This window comes from Octopus bimaculoides, chromosome 5 (genome assembly GCF_046866305.1).
Source record: "Octopus bimaculoides isolate indiv1 chromosome 5, ASM4686630v1, whole genome shotgun sequence".
Classification (NCBI taxonomy): Eukaryota; Metazoa; Mollusca; class Cephalopoda; order Octopoda; family Octopodidae; genus Octopus; species Octopus bimaculoides.
Genome location: NC_142932.1, coordinates 5,588,404 through 5,608,181, shown reverse-complemented (window position 1 = coordinate 5,608,181; position 19,778 = coordinate 5,588,404). Strand labels below are relative to the sequence as shown.

Below are 19,778 nucleotides of genomic sequence, written 5' to 3'. Positions count from 1 at the left end.
TGCATATATTTTCCGTTTATTTTATATTTAAATCAAAAGTCTTTTGTGCAAATAATGTTTAATAAAGTTTTTTTTACCAATGTAGAAACTGCCAAATGTATTCTCAGCTCGACGTTTTGTTGGCTGGTATAATGGTTTGCCTGAAAACAAAGATGTAAGTACAATATACATACTTAGATTTTTATTTATCAACCTTTATGTTTTAGTTAAGATAGAAAACAAATTCATAACAGTTGTTTTGTGTGTACGCATCTATGTGCATGTGTGTGTGTGTGTGTGTGTGTGTGTGTGTGTGTGTGTGTGTGTGTGTGTGTGTGTGTGTGTGTGTGTGTGTGTGTGTGTGTGTGTGTGTGTGTGTGTGTGTGTGTGTGTGTGTGTGTGTGTGTGTGTGTGTGTGAGCATGCACATTTATGTTGTTGTTTAACTCCAGATAAACATTGAGTTATCGGACCTGTAATCAAAGGCATTCCAGCATAAGGTGTATGATTAAGAAGCTCACAGTGCAATCACCTGATTCTAGGTTTGACCCCACTGCATAACATATTCAGCCAATGTCTTTCACTGTTGGCATGGGTGAGCTAATTCTTTGTGAGTGGTATTTTATTGATTGGGATGGTACGGAAGCTTGTTGTGTGTATTACTAGTAACCCTTTATGGGTTTCACAGTTTAAAAAAAAAAGTTTCATTTTTTTGTATATCTAGAACTAACGTAGTTTAATGTGTTCTTCCTGTTTTAAGGCAGTTGTGTTTGAGGAAAGGGAAGTTAACTGTTATCTATAAAAGGTCAAAGTAATCATGCTGAGGTTTCCCCATTTGGTTTGTGTGCAATTTTATGTCTTTCCTTCTATGTCTATGTGAAAGATTAGATATTTGTGTGTCACCCATGTACCATTCATATGTAACAACAGTTCTAAGTTCTGTTATTATTTGCAGTTACCAGTTGACCTTAATGTCGAAAGTGTTGCAATCATAGGACATGGCAATGTCGCTTTAGATATTGCAAGGATTCTGTTGACCCCAATAGATCTGTTGAAAGTAAGTGTTTTATGCTGCTTTTTTTATCATTTAGTAGTAAGAAAAGGTAGTATCTATGGCCCGGAGACTCGTGAGAAAGAGGGGAGAAAGTATTTTCACATCCTTTCTTTCTTTTTTTTTTTCTAAAGGGAGATTTTGCTACTTTTTTGAGCAAATCAGGTGATCATATAGAGAATAGGCAGTTACATTTCACCTTTTTTGCCCCTTTAACTGTTTAACATTTAAACCGGCCATATCCAACCAAAATATTCTACCTGTTTTATGTTCAAACCAGCCAGATGTGACATCTCACACTTACCTTACAATGTCATGCTAAAAATAAGCTATCACATCATTGAAATATCAAAGCTGTGAGATAATGCATATTAAATCAAAATGATGTAAACAACTAAGCATTATATTTGACAGGATAATCTGAATATTAAAGAGTTAAAGACATCTACAGCTCACCTGTTTACAGCTTCATTCTTGTTTCTAGGCAACCGATTTTTTTCTTTTTCTTTTTCCTCCCCACCACTTTTTTTTTATGCATCAGGAGAAATAGGTTTTAAAAAATTTAAACTGAGAAGAAAGGAGTAGAGTTGATAAGTTTTTCAGGCCTCCATAGACTGAAGGATAGAGTTAATTGATAAAGTTAATTCAGTTAATGTTCAGTTTGAATATTTTTGAAGGTCAGTGGTTAAGAGTAAAATAAAAATAGGATGGAAATTCCTGGGGAATTTGGTTCTGTAGGAGAAAGCTTGACCAAAGTGCCTTGTGTAGGACACCTAGAAGATGATACATAGTAAAGGTGACCAAAGTATAAAAAGCAGTTACTGGGGCACTGAGATAAAGAAGGCATAATACAGGGGTCCTGAACTATTTTTATATGTATGAGCCCCTTTGATTACAATTTTATTTTGGTGGACCTCCCATAACCATTCAATGTTTAAAAACTAGTTTTATAGAAACTTCTTTCAAAATTCCGATTTTGTTTTTTACACAAAATTCCTATTTTGTTTAAACTTGTGTAGGTTGAACTATGTAAAATGTTAGAGAAAGAAACCTAATACATGCATCTAAAGCAAAATTTTTTCAGGGGCCCTTAAAATACTATTGTGGATCTCCAATTTACTATTTTGCTGCATGCACCTTGCAAAATTTTATATTGGTCATCAGGAGTCATATGGACCTCAGTTGAGAACAACTGGTCTACAAGTTGAAATATTGTAGAGGTGACAAAGGTACAGGAGGTTAATGAGATCCATAAGTAGAAGTGGTATACAGTTTGGATGGAATTGGTTTGCAGTCTGCAAGCTCAAAGAAGCAAAGACCATTATTGTAACAATAAAATAGACATTTAGAGGAAAAGTCACAGTTTGACATGTTATTGATTGCTGTTGCTAAATGAAAGTTTTTCTGTCAGGTAATAAACCATTTTTTATAGATGTAGAAGAGAATGAAACACCAGAAAGATGTTGCTGGTGTCTTATTTAAGTTAAGGAAGTCATCTGTCATCTATTTAATACAGCTGAGCAGGGGTTTCTTTCCAAGGGGCAATCCTAGTCAAGAATTTTTTGAAGAAGATCAATGATTGCCTATGTATGTAAGTCTACTTTTTCTCCATGTCACTGGTGATGTCCAAGTAAAAAGCAAGACCAATATGGTTTTAGGTGTGGGTGTGGCTGTGTGGTAAGAAGTTTGCTTCCCAGCCACATCGTTCCAGGTTCAGTCCCATTGGTCATGTATCTTCCACTATTGCACTGAGTTGACCAAAGTCTTGCAAGTGGATTTAGTAGGTAGAAACTGAAAGAAGCCCATTGTGTGTATATATATAGTGTTGGGTATGTTCCTGGTAGTATGCTGATTAAAGTAAATTCACTGCCTGTGAATCCATGGTAATTACACAATCATCAATGGATCAACCTCAGGAATTCCTTAGTGTATTTTGAGTATAAAACAAATGAGAGAGATGGAAAATGGAATACATGGGAAACTTTATTGCTCACAACGATCATTTTGACACATCCTGCATCCAATCCCTTGTGAGTGAGAAACTATACAACTAGTTGTAGTGCATCCCTCTGTGAAGGATCATCTCATCAGATAATGTAATAAGAGATGCTTCTGCACTGAGGGATGCACCACAACTAGTTGTATATTTCTCACTCGCGAGGGATCAATGCAAGATGCATTGAAGCAGTCATTGTGAGCAATAAAATTTCTCGTTTATTCCATTTTCTGTCTCTATCATTTGTTTTATAAATATATATATATATATATATATATATATATATATATATACATATATATATATATACATATATATATATATACATATATATATATATACATATATATATATATACATATATATATATATACATATATATATATATATATATATATGTATATATATATATATATATATATATATATATATATATATATATATATATATATATATATATATATATATATACATATATATATATATATATATATATATATATATATATATATATATATATATATATATATATACATATATATATATATATATATATATATATATATATATATATATATGTATCTACAAACACATGTAAGTATGTGTAAGTGTGTGACTGCTTGTGTCACTGTCTTACAAGCTGTGTCATTCATTTCTAATATTCTGCAAGAACATGTTTGGTCATGGGGAAATATTACCTTACTTGGAAACACGTAAGAGTTGGCAACAGGAAGGCATCCAGCTATAGAAAACTCAAACTCCATTTCACTCATGTAAACCTAGAAAAGTGGGCATTAAAATGATAATGATGATGATGATGAAGACAAAGCTGTTCTCCTGTAAGTTTGCAGAGATATTTATGATTAACATTATTTCTGATAAAATGAAAGACCAGTCAAGTATTAAAATTATTATAATTGACTAATCTGTTGTCTAAAATTTCTGGACTTGTGCTTATATGAGGAATTATTCTTTTCAATTTCAAGAATAATAGGTTAGCAGAAATGGGAGAGTGTCAGAGGAAATGTTTAAGTGTTTAGTTTCATCTGTCTTGAGTTCGAATGTCCATATACCAGTTAGATATGCTTTACAGAAATCTTGGAGTTTATAAAATGTGTATTAGTAAGATGTGGTGACAGTTGATCTTCTGACCAAACAAAGGTAACCATGTTTCCTTATTTTTTTTTTTTTTGTTTCTTTATTTGCTGAAACTGTCTGTTGTTGCAGCTTTTGATAGAAATGTCACCATTTTTTGGTGGTCAGGTGAAATTTGAATTTAAAATACACAGATCCAGAACAGATACAACACATCCACATGATGCACTGATCCACCCATCCTGGGCTGGTATTTTTTTTTATTAATCCTAAAAGGGTGAGAAGTAAAGTTGACCATGGCAGGATTTGAATTCAGAACATAAAGTGTTGAAATAAATACCACAAATCATTCTATCTAACATTACTGACTCTGTCAATTTATCTCCTATCATCATGAATAAACTCTCATACAAGATACTGAGGGTTTATATACACATATATACAATTATTGGTTCTGTACTTTCATTCAAAGATATCATTATTTTCAATTTCAGAAAACTGACATTGCAGAACATGCATTATCAGTGCTGGCCACAAGCCAAGTGAAGCATGTTCACTTAGTCGGTCGTCGTGGTCCACTACATGTGGCCTTTACTATTAAAGAACTGCGAGAAATGATTCATTTACCAGAAGCCCGCCCTGTGATGGAAAAAGATGACTTCATATCTTTAGACAGTTTCTTGGAAGGTTTGTTTGTTTTCTGTTTTTCCACTGGAACAAGAATTACAGTTTAGATAGTTAAGAATACTGAATTCTTGGCTCATTGTGCCAATATGTGGGTGTACTAGGTTGTTCTCATTGAGGTTTATTATATTTAGATCAGACAGTGCTATTTATAATACAATTCTACTTTTGTACAGTTTACTTGTATTCTCTATTTAAAAAGATGTAACAGAAATGTGATATGAGAGAAGATTAACTTTTCTTTCTCAAACAGGCATACATTTATGTAAATATATACATATATAGGCGCAGGTGTGACTTCTCAACCATATGGTTCTGGGTTCAGTCTCACTGCGTGGTACCTTGGGCAAGTGTCTTCTACTATAGTCTTGGGCTGACCAAAGCCTTGTGAGTGGATTTGGTAGACAGAAACTGAAAGAAGTCTGTTATATATATATATATATGAACTCTTTCATAACTCCAACTAAAAAGATTTGTCTCCCCTTACACACACTTCCTGTTTTGACACCACACTTCCTGCTTAACACAAACTTTTAGCTCCTTTTTTTAAACCTAACACAACTCTCAATTCTCAGGCATCCTTATTTTTCCAACCATTATATACATGAATTACCATTGAACTTCAAAAGCTCAAAGACAATATAATGTATTGGTATATTTATTTTTTTATATATTATTTTCTTCATTTTGTACTTCTTTGTAAAAAACATTTTCATTCTCCCTCTTCTTGAAAATTTGCTATGCAATGAAAGCCGGTTAGGAAATTTTTATTAAAATATGCTTCCAGTTTAGTATTCTGCCTTAATATTATTTTTCATTTTCCTATTATTTCTCCACGTGCGGTTAACACAACCCCACTATTTACTGACTTATATATATATATATATATATATATATATATATATATATATATATATATAGTGGCAGATACTGGTATCATGCAGCTACCATAGAAAAGCACCCATTACACTTGCGGAGTGGTTGGCATTAGGAAGGGCATCCAGCTGTAGAGACCATGCCAAATCAGACTGGAGTCTGGTGCAGCCCCTCAGCTTGCCAGCCCTGGTCATACTGTCTAACCCATGCCAGCATGGACAAGAGATATTAAATGATTATGATGGTTATATATAAGGAGATAAACTAAATGTGATAATGCATGAGATTGAGCAACTGAAAACTCATTGTCAGAAATTCCAGCTGAAATCTATTATATATATATATGTGTGTGTGTGTGTGTGTGTGTGTGTGTGTGTATGCGATGTGCATGCGTATATAAGGTGAACTGGCAGAGCTGTTAGAGAAGAGTGTTGGGTAAAATGCCTTGTGGTATTTGTTCCAGCTTTCTGCACTCTGAGTCCAAACCCTTCTGAAATCAACTTTTCTCCCCATCATTCTTAAGGCGCTGACAAACTAAGTACTAGTTAAGCACTGATATGAATTCTTCTTTCTGTCTCTCAGAATTGGCAACGTTCCAATGTGAGAAGAGACATGATGTAACTACTCACAGTGTCTCTGAATTAGATTTTTTATTTTTCTTTTGTCCTTTGTTTTGTTTGGAACAAGCAGCATCAGCACCATCATCATGATTGTCATCATCATCATCATCATGCAGCTATAACTGAGATTCACTTCACATGCAGTATCAAAAGTCTGTATTTCCTGTTAGCTTTGATAGGTCTTCATTTTCATGTTGTGTGTCAGCTGATGACATCATTGTAGTTGTCCTGTATTTGCATGCAGAGGTTTCTGAAATGAGGCATTTGATTTAGTCTGGTGTTCAATACAATAGCAATGGCTAACAAAGACTTCTCTATATTGAACAGTAGTAGAGATGAGTGGAATGTGTCCATAAATCTCTTCTTTATTTTAGTCACAATAATATTCCTAAGTCCATCAATGTTTCAAAACTTTGGCCTTATTTTTTGATTGTTGATAGTGATACATTTTTGCTGCATTTTGTAGTAGGCAGCAAAAGATCATGGGAATAATATTGTTGTAACTGATAAACTCATTATCTCTGGATTTAAAGTACATTACTTTCGTAGCTTTTTTATGTGTGTTGTATCTGTATGTTAATATTTAATTTGTATGAAGGTGTAGTGACGTCATTTGGCGTCAAAATACAGTCGCCATTACTGCGTTTTCATCCACGCATGCGCAGGGAATAGTTCCGGAAGGAACACAGGAAGAGTCCCATGCGCATGCGTGGAATTCAACATCTGAGGCATTCCCGCTCTTTTCATTCTCTTTTCTCGCTGGCCGGCGAAGAGGACAGACGTCCAACAGCGGAGCTCTCTAACATGTCAGCACCAGAGCTTCACAAATAACTGCTGCCTATTTCCTCCATAAATAAATATTGTTGTGTTGATAGTTCAGAGTCAGCGTTTCGTTGTTTATTCCGAATTTAATATAGGAAAGCAGGTGTACACCTAATGGTGTATAACCACTTTCCTAAAAAGGCAAGAAGCAGGCAGAATTGTTACCACCCCGGAAAAAATGCTTAGTGGCATTTCTTCAGACTTTATGTTCTGAGTTCAGATGCTACTGAGGTTGAATTTTCCTTTTGTCCTTTCAGAGTCGATGAAATAAGTATCAGTTGAACACTGGGGTTGATTTAATGGACTTGCCCTTCCTCCAAAATTGCTGGCCTTGTGCCAAAATTTGAAATCAACATTTAGTTTGTATTTTGATATTCGTAATCCTAGTTAATCTCCTTGGATTATAGTAAAAAACAGCTGGGTTTTTTTTTTCATAAATTATTAGCTTTTTGTATTTTTAGTTTATTTCAATTGACTCAGAAAAGTTATAATAGCTGACTAAATGAAGTTTTAGTCTCATATGTGGTTATTTTTTATGTTGAGAACATTGTAAATAATCAATCTCACTTTTTATTAATTACATACATGAAGGCAGCAGTTGACAGAATTGTTAACATGATGGACAAAATGCTTAGCAGCATTTCATCCATCTTTACTATCTTAGTTCAAATGCTGCCAAGGTCGACTTTGCCTTTCATCCTTTTGGTGTCAATGAAATAAGTATCAGTTGGATTAATTACACACATGATCAACATCTTTATAAGTGAATTATCAGTTAATCTCATTTCTTAACAGCTCTCCATGTTTTTTATTACATGGCTTCACAACCACATAGTTTGTGGTTTGATCTCATTGCATGACATCTTGGAAACTGTTTTCTATTATAATGGGTCAGAGGGTGAAAATCAAAATGTTCCATCTCCATCACCTCTGACACCGGACTCTATAACTACTATGAAATTTACACCAGCAATGCTACAACGCCACCTTAAGAATAAACGTAACTATGCCTCTTCTGGTCTCGATGATGTTACATACCTACTTCTCAAACGTGGTGGGTACTTTCTTCTGAACCAGCTTTCACTATTCTTTCAATTCTGTCTTGACGATGGTGTTACTCCAGAGCAGTGGAAAACTGCCAGTGTTATCCATCTGTTCAAAAAAGGTGACCACACATCGCCTGTCAACTATCACCCCGTCAGTTTTACTAGCTGCATCGCCAGACTGATGGAATTCTCTGTCAGAGAAACCCTCTGGAACTTCTGGAGGTCTCACAGCCTCATCCAGCCGTCACAATTTGGATTTATTCCTAACTCCAGCTACTGTAATCAACTCCTTGAGTTTCTTGAGGACATTACCCGAATCACTGATGGTGGCTCCTGAGTGGATGTTGTTTACCTTGACTTTGCTAAGGCTTTTAATTCTGTGCCACACAAAAGACTTATGGTGAAACTCTCTGCAATGGGTGTAAGAGATGATCTTTATAACTGGTTGAAGTCCTTCATTATCGGCTGAAAAGAGGTTGTTACAGTTCTAGGACAGCACTCTTCACCATATGAGATGACATCTGGGGTACCACAGGGATCTGTTCTTGGCCCCCTTTTATTTGTTGCATATATTAATGACATAGATGCTAACTTAAAGAATATGCCACAGTGCTGAAATATGCAGATGACATCAAGCTGTACCTTGAAATAAAGAGGACAGATCCTGTACACTATAGATCTTTATTGCAATCAGACCTGGACACAATGCAACAACGGATCATGGACTGGCAACTCAAGCTGGCTGTGGACAAATGTTCCACCATGCATTTTGGGAGGAAAAACCCAGCGTCTGCTTACTCCCTCCACAACACTAATCTCAAAAAGTCTTCTTGTGAACGTGATCTGGACATTATTGTCGACAGCGATTTGCGTTGGACAAATCACATTGCTAAAATTGCCAAGAAGGCTGAGGGTGTCTTGGCATCACTTACCAAGTCCTTTGTGAGCCACTCTCCGGCTATCTATCTGAGGCTTTATATAGCTATGATGCGGCCTTACCTGTAATTTGCGTCCCCGGTCTGGAACCCCGATCTTGCCCACGATATTAATCGTCTGGAAACCGTTCAGCAACGTGCAACCAAGAGAATACCCTCTATCAGGCATTTGCCATATCCTGAACGCCTTACTACCCTGAAACTCCAACGTCTGGCAAATGACTTGGCAGACGCCCTTAAAATTATTAACCATCTTACTTACAATAACTCTGAGCACCTTTTCAAACTCCACCTGTCTGACACCTGTGGACATGTTTACAAAGTCAGAAAGCAGCACAGCTTCCATGACTTTCGGAAACACTTTTTCACGCTAAGAGTTGCTGAAGTATGGAACAAACTGCCAGCATCAGTTGTTAGTTGTCGGAGGACTGCATCCTTCAAAACTTCCATGCTTCCTGAGATTCGCCAACACTACACCTGATTTTCTCCCCTCCATACACACACAAGCATGTATCTGACTCATACACTGTTCACTTTCCAGGCATTTGTACAATACTGCATATGCTTTATATGCACTTTTGACAAGTTGTAGTGCACCTGAGCACTGTATACAATAATTTCATTATTATTGTTATTTTAACTTGTCCAAATGTTGACAAGTTACAAAAGAAAATGTATAATCGTATTGAAAATATAACTTTTTCCCCCCCCCTGATAGATATAGTTTCTCTGCTCCTTTCAGCTCTACCTCGTCCTCGCCGTCGGCTCACTGAACTGCTTTATAAGACAGCTATTACACCAACTGAGAAAGACTTGAAAATGTGGAAAGATGCAATTCGCAAATGGTTTTTGCACTTTCAGAGAAGTCCAAGGGAGATAATCAGTGATGCGTCATCAAAAGTAACTGCTGTAAGATTAACAGTCAACCAACTAGAGGTAGGAATTTCAAATGTTAAAATAGGAAGAAAAAAAAAAAAAGTCGCTGAAACACTATAGCTTCAACTATACGTACACAGTTCTCCCATCAAGGTTTATTTGTCTTTCAGTCCATTGAATTCGATCAAATAGGCAGCATGAGTCAACCGAATTAAGTATATTACAACCCATAAAAAAATTGGATACTTTTTGGTTATCTCACCCCAATTAAAAAACTGGGTTATCTCCCCCAACAAAAAAAATTGTTTAACCCTCAATAAAACAAAAAAATGAAAAATTAATAAACATGAAAATAAAATTTTTATAAACAAATCATACAAAACTGAAAAAATTAAACATCTTATTGAATCTAATAACATTTTTATAACAAACCATAACATGCCTATTGAAGAGGCCAAAAGTCAACACTGTGTTGAAGTATTGAATCAAAAGGATCTAACCCTTTTAATCCAATCTCTTGTTGCCACATAAACTCAACATTTTAGTGGAGAGATAACCCAGTTTTTTAATGGCAAATTTTTAATGGGGGTGAGATAACCAAAAAGTACCAAAAATTGTGGCCACATGGTGGATTTTCAAGATATAGCCTTCCTAGATCATCGCAGATCCTCCTCCATATTTAACAGTTGGAAGAATGCAGTCTGGGTCAAATGCATCTTTTGGCTGTATATTCAGCTGGTGGTCAGAAATAAGGTAAAAGATGACTCATCTGAGAAAATAGCATTCTTCCACTGCTCTAGGGACCAATTCTTGAAGGTTGTCATTACTTTCAAGACAGTACTTCTTGATACACCAAACATTTCAGTTGGTTTTGTTACGCTAACACCTGCCATATGAGCATCAACAATCTGACCTCTTTGAAAGCCCGATAGATCTGTCATTTTAATGAATTGTAATTACCTTTTTCTGATGATATCTGAAAAAAAAGCAGCAATTTTAGCAAAACATATTAAGCAACACTAATAATAAATGAAAAAACAAAAATAAACAAGCTTTTGACGGTTTTATGGAAATTTCAAAATTATGATGCTATGATGCTAGGTGTTTCCATTATTTTGTCCAACCCCTGTATATATATATATATATATATATATATATATATATATATATATATATATTGCACCATCACCTTCCATGATGACTGATTTTTGTATTCCATCATAATCTTCAATAAACTGCATATGTTAAATATTAGAATGGTTTCTAAATCTTAAAATAATAGAACAAAGTTTATGTGTATTTAGCAATTTAGTAGTTAATAATGCATTTGATACAAAAGTATTAAAAAGATCTGGAAATTTGAAAAATTGAATTTTGTAAATATTGGTTCAAAGAAAAAAAACAACCTCTAAATAGATATAGGAATATATTAATATATGCATAAATTTTTCTGTATTGAATTTTGATATTATTATTGATAAGTATTTCTTACCATTTCTATTCTCATAGGGTGAAGAACCATTAAACGAGAAAGCAGTTCCTACAAATGAAACAGTCGACTTACCATGTGGATTGGTATGTATTTTGCTATTTTGTTATTATCATTGTCATCATAATTTAACTTCTGTTTTTCATGCTGGCATGGGTTGAGCAGTTTGTCTAGGGACCTCATTATTGGTCAGTATGGCCAAGGGCATCACCATGCTCCTTTGTCTGTTATGGCATGGTTTCTACAGGTGGATGTTTCCTAATGCCAACCACTGCACAGAATGTGCTGGGTTCTTTTTATGTGGCACCATCACCAATGCTTTCTTTGAGGCACCAGCACTGAAATCAATTCTGCTGTGGCAGACGGGTCTCCTTGACTACAGCAATGCACCAGATATTTAGGTCCTTTGTATTTCTTTGTGATGGAGTGGGTAACATGTTTTAAGTTTATAGTGAAGTGTTACTTGTGGAACTCTTTGAAAGAGTTCATGATTTATTAGATCTGAAAATGGTGAGGCTCATAGATGAGAGAATATGTGCTTGAAATAAATGAAATCGTACTATATTGTAGACACACACAACTTATGTCACCATGAAAAGTAAATATTAAGCAACAACAGCGGTGACAGAAGTAGTGGGGCAGGAGCATTGATGCTGATGTCTAGCCCAAAATCAGTTAAAGGGAACTAATCATTGTAAGGTAGTTAGTTTAACTGTTCTAATTATTATAAAGTAATGTAGTTTCACAGAACAAGTGCATACAGAGCTAATAAATAGAGTCAGGTTAGTAGTGAAATGTAGACCCTATATGAATGTTTTAATAATGAGTGCAAAATGCATATTATTTATATATGGGTTATATATATGTGTGTGTGTGTGTGTGTGTGTAGTACCTTATTTACTTAGAACTAATGAAATAGAATAAATGATTTATAAACAAAGGTAATTTCAAAATTATAGGCTTATGCCAACTGGCCCACTCAGCACTCTGTTCTGGTTTGATCATGAGGTATATAGTTTAACTGAATGAATCTTCAACTATAGCCTTGGGCTGACCAAAGCTTTGTGAGTGGATTTTGTAGACAGAAACTGAAAGAAGGCCATCACATATATATACATATATATATATATATGTATATATATATATATATATATGTATATATATATACACACACACACACCTATATATAATGTGTGTGTGTGTGTGTGTGTGTATCTATATGTGCATGTGTGTCTTTGGGTCCGTGTTTGTCCTCCACTGCTTGACAAACAGTGTTGGTGTTTTTACATCCCTATAACTTAACACTTTGGCAAAAACTGACAGATAGAATAAGTGCTAGGCTTAAAATAATAATAATGACTAGGATCTATTCATTTGACTAAAATGCTTCAAGGCAGTGCCTCAGCATGGCCATACTATTGTGAGTGAAACAACTAAAACATAAAAGATAACAGAATTGATTGTTATTATAAAGGGGTTAGTTTTCTAGTTCACTGTTTCTGTCATTTCATTGCCTTTAACCCTTTAACATTCGGACTTCTTTGTCAAATGTAATGCTTATTTATTCACATTGTTTTGAATTAATCACACATTATTTTGCACAGTCATGGGATTGAGAAGTGCATTTCTTAATCATGCAGCCATATTTGCACCCTAAATCTACTTGCTTTAGTTTGCTTGATAGAATTTCTCTCCCCACAATTTTCAGTGGAATGATTCACATTAGGAAGGACATCGAATTATAGAAGCACCTGTTTCAACATATAAACCACTCATGAAAAAAACATATGCACAACAGTAGCAGAAAATCCTCCTAAAGTTTCTCAAGTTGGGTTTTGTTCATTACTGATGGTTGTGTTGCTTGGTAGTTTTGTTGTTTCAAACATTTTCTGTTATCTGTTTTCTGAGATATTCATAAATGTTATCACCTATCAATGTTTTTTTGTTTTTTTGTATATTTGATAGGTACTCAGCAGCATTGGTTACCAGAGTATTCCATTAGAATCACATTTACCATTTGATGCAGTTAAAGGAATAATGCCAAATGACAAGGGCAGAGTCACTGGTGCCGATGGTATGCCATACTTGCTGCTGTAACATCTACCATTACCACCACCACCTTCTTCTTCTTCTTCTTCTTCTTCTTCTTCATTGTTGTTGTTGCTATTATTATTACTATTATTATTATTATTATTATTATTATTGAGTGAGAGAGAAATGCATGCCATCAAATATATGAAATCCAATACACCCATCTGTCCGATAAGAGTACACCAGGCACATTCAGCACAACCATATGTGCGCAACATGGTGACCTTATATCAAGATAAACAGAGCTTGACCTTGCAGATGGGGCCCAGTTAGAATTTTCTTCGAGGCATGTTGATGTGTGTTATGTCTGTATGCTATGTACAAGAAGCAAGGTGAAGAGGAGCTTCAGCCAGGGTCTTTGCAGGCAAAGCACATAGGTATAAACTCTTCTGGGAAGGTAACAGTGACAGAGTAGGGGGCATGGGCATATTTCTTGCAGAGAAATGGGTGCATAAGGCCGTAGAGGTAGTCAGGGTATGCTTAAACTCAGGCAAGTCTTGCAGAATAGTATAGCTACAATTATCTCTGCCTATGCCCCACAAATGGGCTTGCCAAATGAACAGAAGGATCACTTTTATGATATTCTTCTGCAGGCTACCTCAAAAATGAGTGACAATGATCTCATTTTTGTGGTTAGAGATTTTAATGGGCATGTTGGACAGCATCCTGGTATCTTCCATGATGTACATGGGGGCCATGGAAATGGTTCCCAAAACAAAGAGGGAAATAGGCTCCTGGAGTTCTGTGATACAAATAACCTATTGATCTGCAACACCAACTTCAGGAAGCCAGCCAGCCACCTGATGACCTATCAAGCAGGTGACTCAGCTAGTCAGATTGATTTCATTCTCACCAGACAGTGGGATGCATGGTTGCTCTTAAATACAAAGACTCTCCCTGGTGAAGAGTGTACCCCCCAGCATAGACCAGTTATTAGTGACTTTAGACTTAAGGCCAGAAGGATGCCAAGGAGCAGACCAATCTGGAAAAGAAGGATTTGGAAGCTTAAGAACCCTTCACATAGAAATTTAGGGATATCCTCACTGAGAAATTTGATGAGAGGGAGGAGGAGCTACAGACTTGTGATACAGAAGGCAACTGGGAATTCCTGCAAAGCAGCTTGCTGAGTGCCACAGACCAAATCTGTGGCTGGTGCAAAGTCCCTTCTAGACCTAGGGTAATGTAGTGGTGGAACAATACTGTACCCAGGGCCATTAGAGCAAAGAAACAGGCCTGGAAGAGTTGGGGTAGCACGGAACTGTATCAGATAGCCAGAAGGAAAGCTAGAAGGTAGGTATATATAGCCAAGGGAGAAGCAGAAAAGAAGAAGTTTGTCAATGTTTAGTGATGTGAGGACCAAAGAACTGAAGTATTTCAGCTTGCAAGACAGTGTGTGAGAGTAAATCATGATGTCATAGGAGAGAAACGTTTCCACATGGATTATGGTGCACTTGTATTTAAAGATTCTGCAAAGAAAGAGGCTTGGAGATGCCATTATGAAAGGAGGAGAGTCTGCCAAAGGTTGACCCAATTGAGGAACAAGCTACCCGAATTGACAGTACCCTAGTAGATAAAGCAATTAAGGATATGAAGGTAGGGAAAGCACCTGGCCCATCAGGAATCACCGCTGAGATGCTTAAAATATCTGGCAGTGTGGGTTATGGTCTAGTCACCCGCATCATAAATCAGGTAGTTCATGAAGGAGTCATACCCAATGACTGGTGTAGCAGTACCATAGTTGACTGCTACAAAGGTAAAGGTGATGCTTCAGATAGAAATAGTTACAGAGGCATCGTATTGTTGGATCAGATGATGAAAGTTATGGAGAGGGTCATGGCCCAACTAATTAGGGAGAGAGTCTGCTTAGATGAGATGCAGTTTGGTTTTGTGCCAGGTAGAAGCACCACTGATACTATATTCCTGGTAAGGCAACTGCAGGAGAAATACATAACCAAAGATAAACCTCTGTACTTGGCTTTTGTTGACTTGGAGAAAACCTTTGACAGGGTCCCCTGATCCATTGTCTGGTGATCAATGTGGAAACTATGTATAGACGAGTGGTTGGTAAGAGCACCATTCGAGCGTGGGTCGATGCTAGTTCCATTGGACTGGCTCCCTGTGCCAGTGGCACCCAAAAAGCACCATCTGAATGTGGTCAATGCCAGTGCCCCCTGATTGGCTCCTGTGCTGGTGGTACATAAAAGGCACCCACTACACTCTCAGAGTAGTTGGTATTAGGTAGAGCTTCCAGCTGTAGAAACATTGCCAAATCAGATTGGAACCTGGTGCAGCCCATTGGCTTGCCAGACCTCAGTCGAACCATCCAACTCATGCCAGCATGGAAAGCAGACATTAAACGGTGATGAGGATCATGATGATGATGGTGAGTTGCCATTCCTGCTCAAAATGTCTCTGAATTCGGGTTGTTTAAGGATGATGAACAAAACCTGTTATAATGTGAATCCTTGTCCACTTGTATGTTATTGTCAGCACTAATATTCTTGTCACCACTATTATGTTGTGGCAGTATTCCGTGTCTTATGTCTACCTTGATAGTAAATTGAACTCATATATATCACGTAACTGACACTGACTCCAACTGAGAATGCATACAACAACTCTACTACTCTTGATTTCCTACAACGACTGACTGTCTGACTTTACAGTGGTTGGCTTATACCACTTTGTCATGTGCGAAGGGGAGTACCATTTTCACTTCAACAAAACTCCAAAGAATAACTGATTGTAAGTTCTACCACATTTGACGGAAAGATTATTCAATGCATTAGAGTAAAAATGGGAACGGTGTAGCAATTGTATACAAGAAAAGATAAGAAAATTAAAAAATATATTAGTAATTAAAAAGAAATGTGGGGTTGCATCATATTTTAGATTGTAATGTACTGTATGAGGGGGTGCTGAAAAGTTCTTGGCTGTAAGGGTATCGTGAAAGGCCTGGTTGGAGGTCTAACCTTCCAAGTTCTTTTACAGGGCTTAGTAAAATCGAAGGACTACTGCAATAAGTGAACCTGAGAGGGGAATATGTTGAATAAAATCATAATTAACTGATTCTCCTATATTTTCTTTTCCCAAAGCCAGGAATTTTTCAGCACTCCCTCACAACTCAGTGTAGTTAAGTAGAAAGAAACTGGTAAATTCTTGTGTTGGAACTGTAAAGCTGCAGAATAGCAAGATGTGAGCCTTTGAGTACAAAAGACTTATGAAGACTAGAAAAAACAAAGCCAGCATGCTCAGAGTACAAATGAGGAAAGAGAAAAACTAGGTGTGAGAGGAATCAGGTACAAGTATATGTGCACATGGAGAAAGAGTGATGCATATAGAAGTTCTGAATACTCCAGGTTAGTGGAACCTGCAGAATGAGAGCAATGAAGACTAGAGATGAAGCAATGGTTAGTACAAAGTCTAATTTGACATCTGACTGGATTTGATCTCTGAACATAGAAGAACAATACTAAAGATTGTCATTTTATCATTTTTGCTACTCCACTGTCACTAAATCATTTATAAACTGAAGTCACCAAGCCTGAAAATAACAAGATTTTCTTTGACTACTTGTTAAAGTCTACAATACTACAATGTGTGTACAAGTATATTAAAAGTAGTTTATTTACTATTTTTCTTTCTTTTTTTTTTTTTTTTGCAGGTGTTTACTGTTCTGGTTGGTTGGGTCGTGGTCCAACTGGAGTCATTCTTAACACCATGAATGATGGATTCATAACTGCAAAAACACTTCTCAAAGATCTAAAAGCAAATGTATTAGACTTAAACAAGCCAGGGAAAGAGGTTATTCTTCAGCACCTAAAAAATATTGGTAAGGAACATGTAACACATCCTTTGACATAACATAAAAGCTATATAAGAGCATACGTACTGAATACATGCATGCATGCATACATACATACATACATTATGTATGTATGTATGCATGTACATTGTCAGTTTATGATTTGAGAGGAACTAATTAAACTTTTTTGGTTATTATGTCATCATAATGTAGCTGATAAAAAAGGCTTAATGAACTGCTATGATTTATATTATTTGTTGTTATCCAGATAATAAAAATTATATCTTATTAGAAAGGTGAACTTGATAAATTTATAATGGAGAATTGAGTAAGTCAGGTATGTCTAAGTAGCAGGGACATGAACCCGACCATTTTATCACTCTACTTATATATTTCAGGTGTGCAAACAGTTTCTTTTGATGATTGGACCAAGATTGACCAAATAGAAACCTCAAATGCGAAACTAACTGAACGTCCTCGAGAGAAGATTGTTGATGTTGAGAAGATGTTGAAAATAGCTGCCTCTTAATGATAATTGTTCTACCTAGAATGAATTAGTCACTTGTTGTTTGTTTTTGTAATAAAGCATATTTATTTTCATCAATATCTAGAGCTGTTATTGTTATTTTTGTTTTCCCAACAACTGTTGTTGCTGTTGTAGCACTTATTTTTCTCAGAGATGGAAGGTGAACCTAGAATTGAGATGCATCAAAGTAAATTTAGCAAAGACTAAGGTTTTAGTAAGTAGGAAAGACGGCAGGACCCTCGTATCATCAAAGAAATGGCCTTGTTTGATACAAAGGAAAGGTGTAGATATAAAGTCCATGTGTTCTACTTAATATACACCATGGACACACAAAAGATGTGAAATTACAGGAAGACTAACAGAAAACATAAGCTTTGTATGTGGCAGATGCATGGAAGCTTACATACTATGAGCACACTGTAGATAGATTCTCTTAAATGCCCAAATGACTCATTAGCAGTAGTCAATAGCATCTGTTACTGAGAAGATATAACTGGCAGGGAGGTGGTTTCTCAGAAAATAAAGTAGCCAAGGTAAGAATGTGTTGCAAAAAGTTCAGGGAGCTACTAACACTGCTAGTAACAAAAGTGTTATCCTTCAGAGTGAAAGGCAAGTTGTATGATGTGTTAGAACTGCAACATTGCATGGTAGAAAGATATGGACGTTGAATATGGAAGACTTATGAAAACTAGAAGGAAATGAGGCCACCATGCTCCAATGGATATGCAATGTTAATGTGCATGAACACCAGTGTACAAATGAGCTAAAAGGAAAACTGGAAGACTAAGGATGAAATGACAAAGGCTGACCTGAAGATACTGCATCCAACAGAAAAGATAACAAATGACCAAACTGACTGGTGATACACAGGGCTACAGAAGACCTGTCCACCAATACCAAAATATATCCTGACACAATCATGAATATCAGTTGGAGGGGAAGGTGAATAAAGTGTGGGTCAGGGAGGTAATAGGTGGCAGGGAAGATGTAAAGTGTTATTTCTTTACTACCCACAAGGGGCTACACACAGAGGGGACAAACAAACGGGTTAAGTCGATTATATCGACCCCAGTGTGTAACTGGTACTTATTTAATCGACCCCGAAAGGATGAAAGGCAAAGTCGACCTTGGCAGAATTTGAACTCAGAACGTAGCGGCAGATGAAATACCGCTATGCATTTCGCCTGGCGTGCTAACGTTTCTGCCAGCTCACCACCACACACCGTAAAGTGTGTGGGGGTGGGATGCAAGAGAGACGCACAGTGTCGGAGGTGAAGTAAAGGTATATGAGGGTGAAAATGATGGGAGACAAACGGAGATAATGGGGGTTGGGGACTGCTGTTGGCAAAATGATGGGGTGTACAGGAAAGAGGAAGGGGAAGTGAAAAGAGTGTTCAGTGGAAAATAAGGGATGATACTGAAAATGTGTGGGAAAACGAAAGTGGTTCTGGGGAGGGTGAGCAGTAGGGGATGGAATATGTGCAGTTCTGCTCTCTTAATTACAGCAGCTGAGGGGGACAACTGACAATATCTCCACCTGTGAGCACCTGCATTTACCCTCTATCCTGCCTCTAGCCATCTGCCACTCACCTCTCAACTCCCACAAACTTACCCATACCACTTCTATTGCATTCACCATCTTAGAACTTGAAGGTCCTCCCATCAATTGAGGGATCTTGTCTTGCGAGTTACTTGACTACCTAGTTAAACTGTAAAAGGGAGATATTCTGATCCTGCTTTCACCATTGGTTTTTCTCCTCTTAAAAATATCTAGGTTTGAGATAAGGCTTGCCACACCCAGCTTTATGATATACAAAAACCTATATACAAGTATATGGCTTAGCGGTTAAGGTATTTCACTCACGACCGCAAGATCATGGTTTTGATT

General features: G+C 36.6%; 1 protein-coding gene across 5 annotated transcripts in view; it reads left to right on the top strand.

The window, feature by feature from the left end:
• Nucleotides 1–17,970, top strand: part of LOC106882139 (NADPH:adrenodoxin oxidoreductase, mitochondrial) — a 161,817-nt gene extending 143,847 nt beyond the window's left edge. For all 5 annotated transcript variants that reach the window (XM_052967978.2, XM_052967977.2, XM_089351944.1 and 2 more), the window contains 8 exons: nt 86–154; nt 934–1,035; nt 4,615–4,807; nt 9,846–10,039; nt 11,489–11,554; nt 13,434–13,542; nt 17,224–17,391; nt 17,763–17,970. In XM_052967978.2, the coding sequence (XP_052823938.1) occupies nt 86–154; nt 934–1,035; nt 4,615–4,807; nt 9,846–10,039; nt 11,489–11,554; nt 13,434–13,542; nt 17,224–17,391; nt 17,763–17,893 (1,032 nt within the window). In that variant the 3' untranslated portion in view covers nt 17,894–17,970. The remainder of the gene's footprint in view (nt 1–85; nt 155–933; nt 1,036–4,614; nt 4,808–9,845; nt 10,040–11,488; nt 11,555–13,433; nt 13,543–17,223; nt 17,392–17,762) is intronic.
• Nucleotides 17,971–19,778: the final 1,808 nt, after the last annotated feature.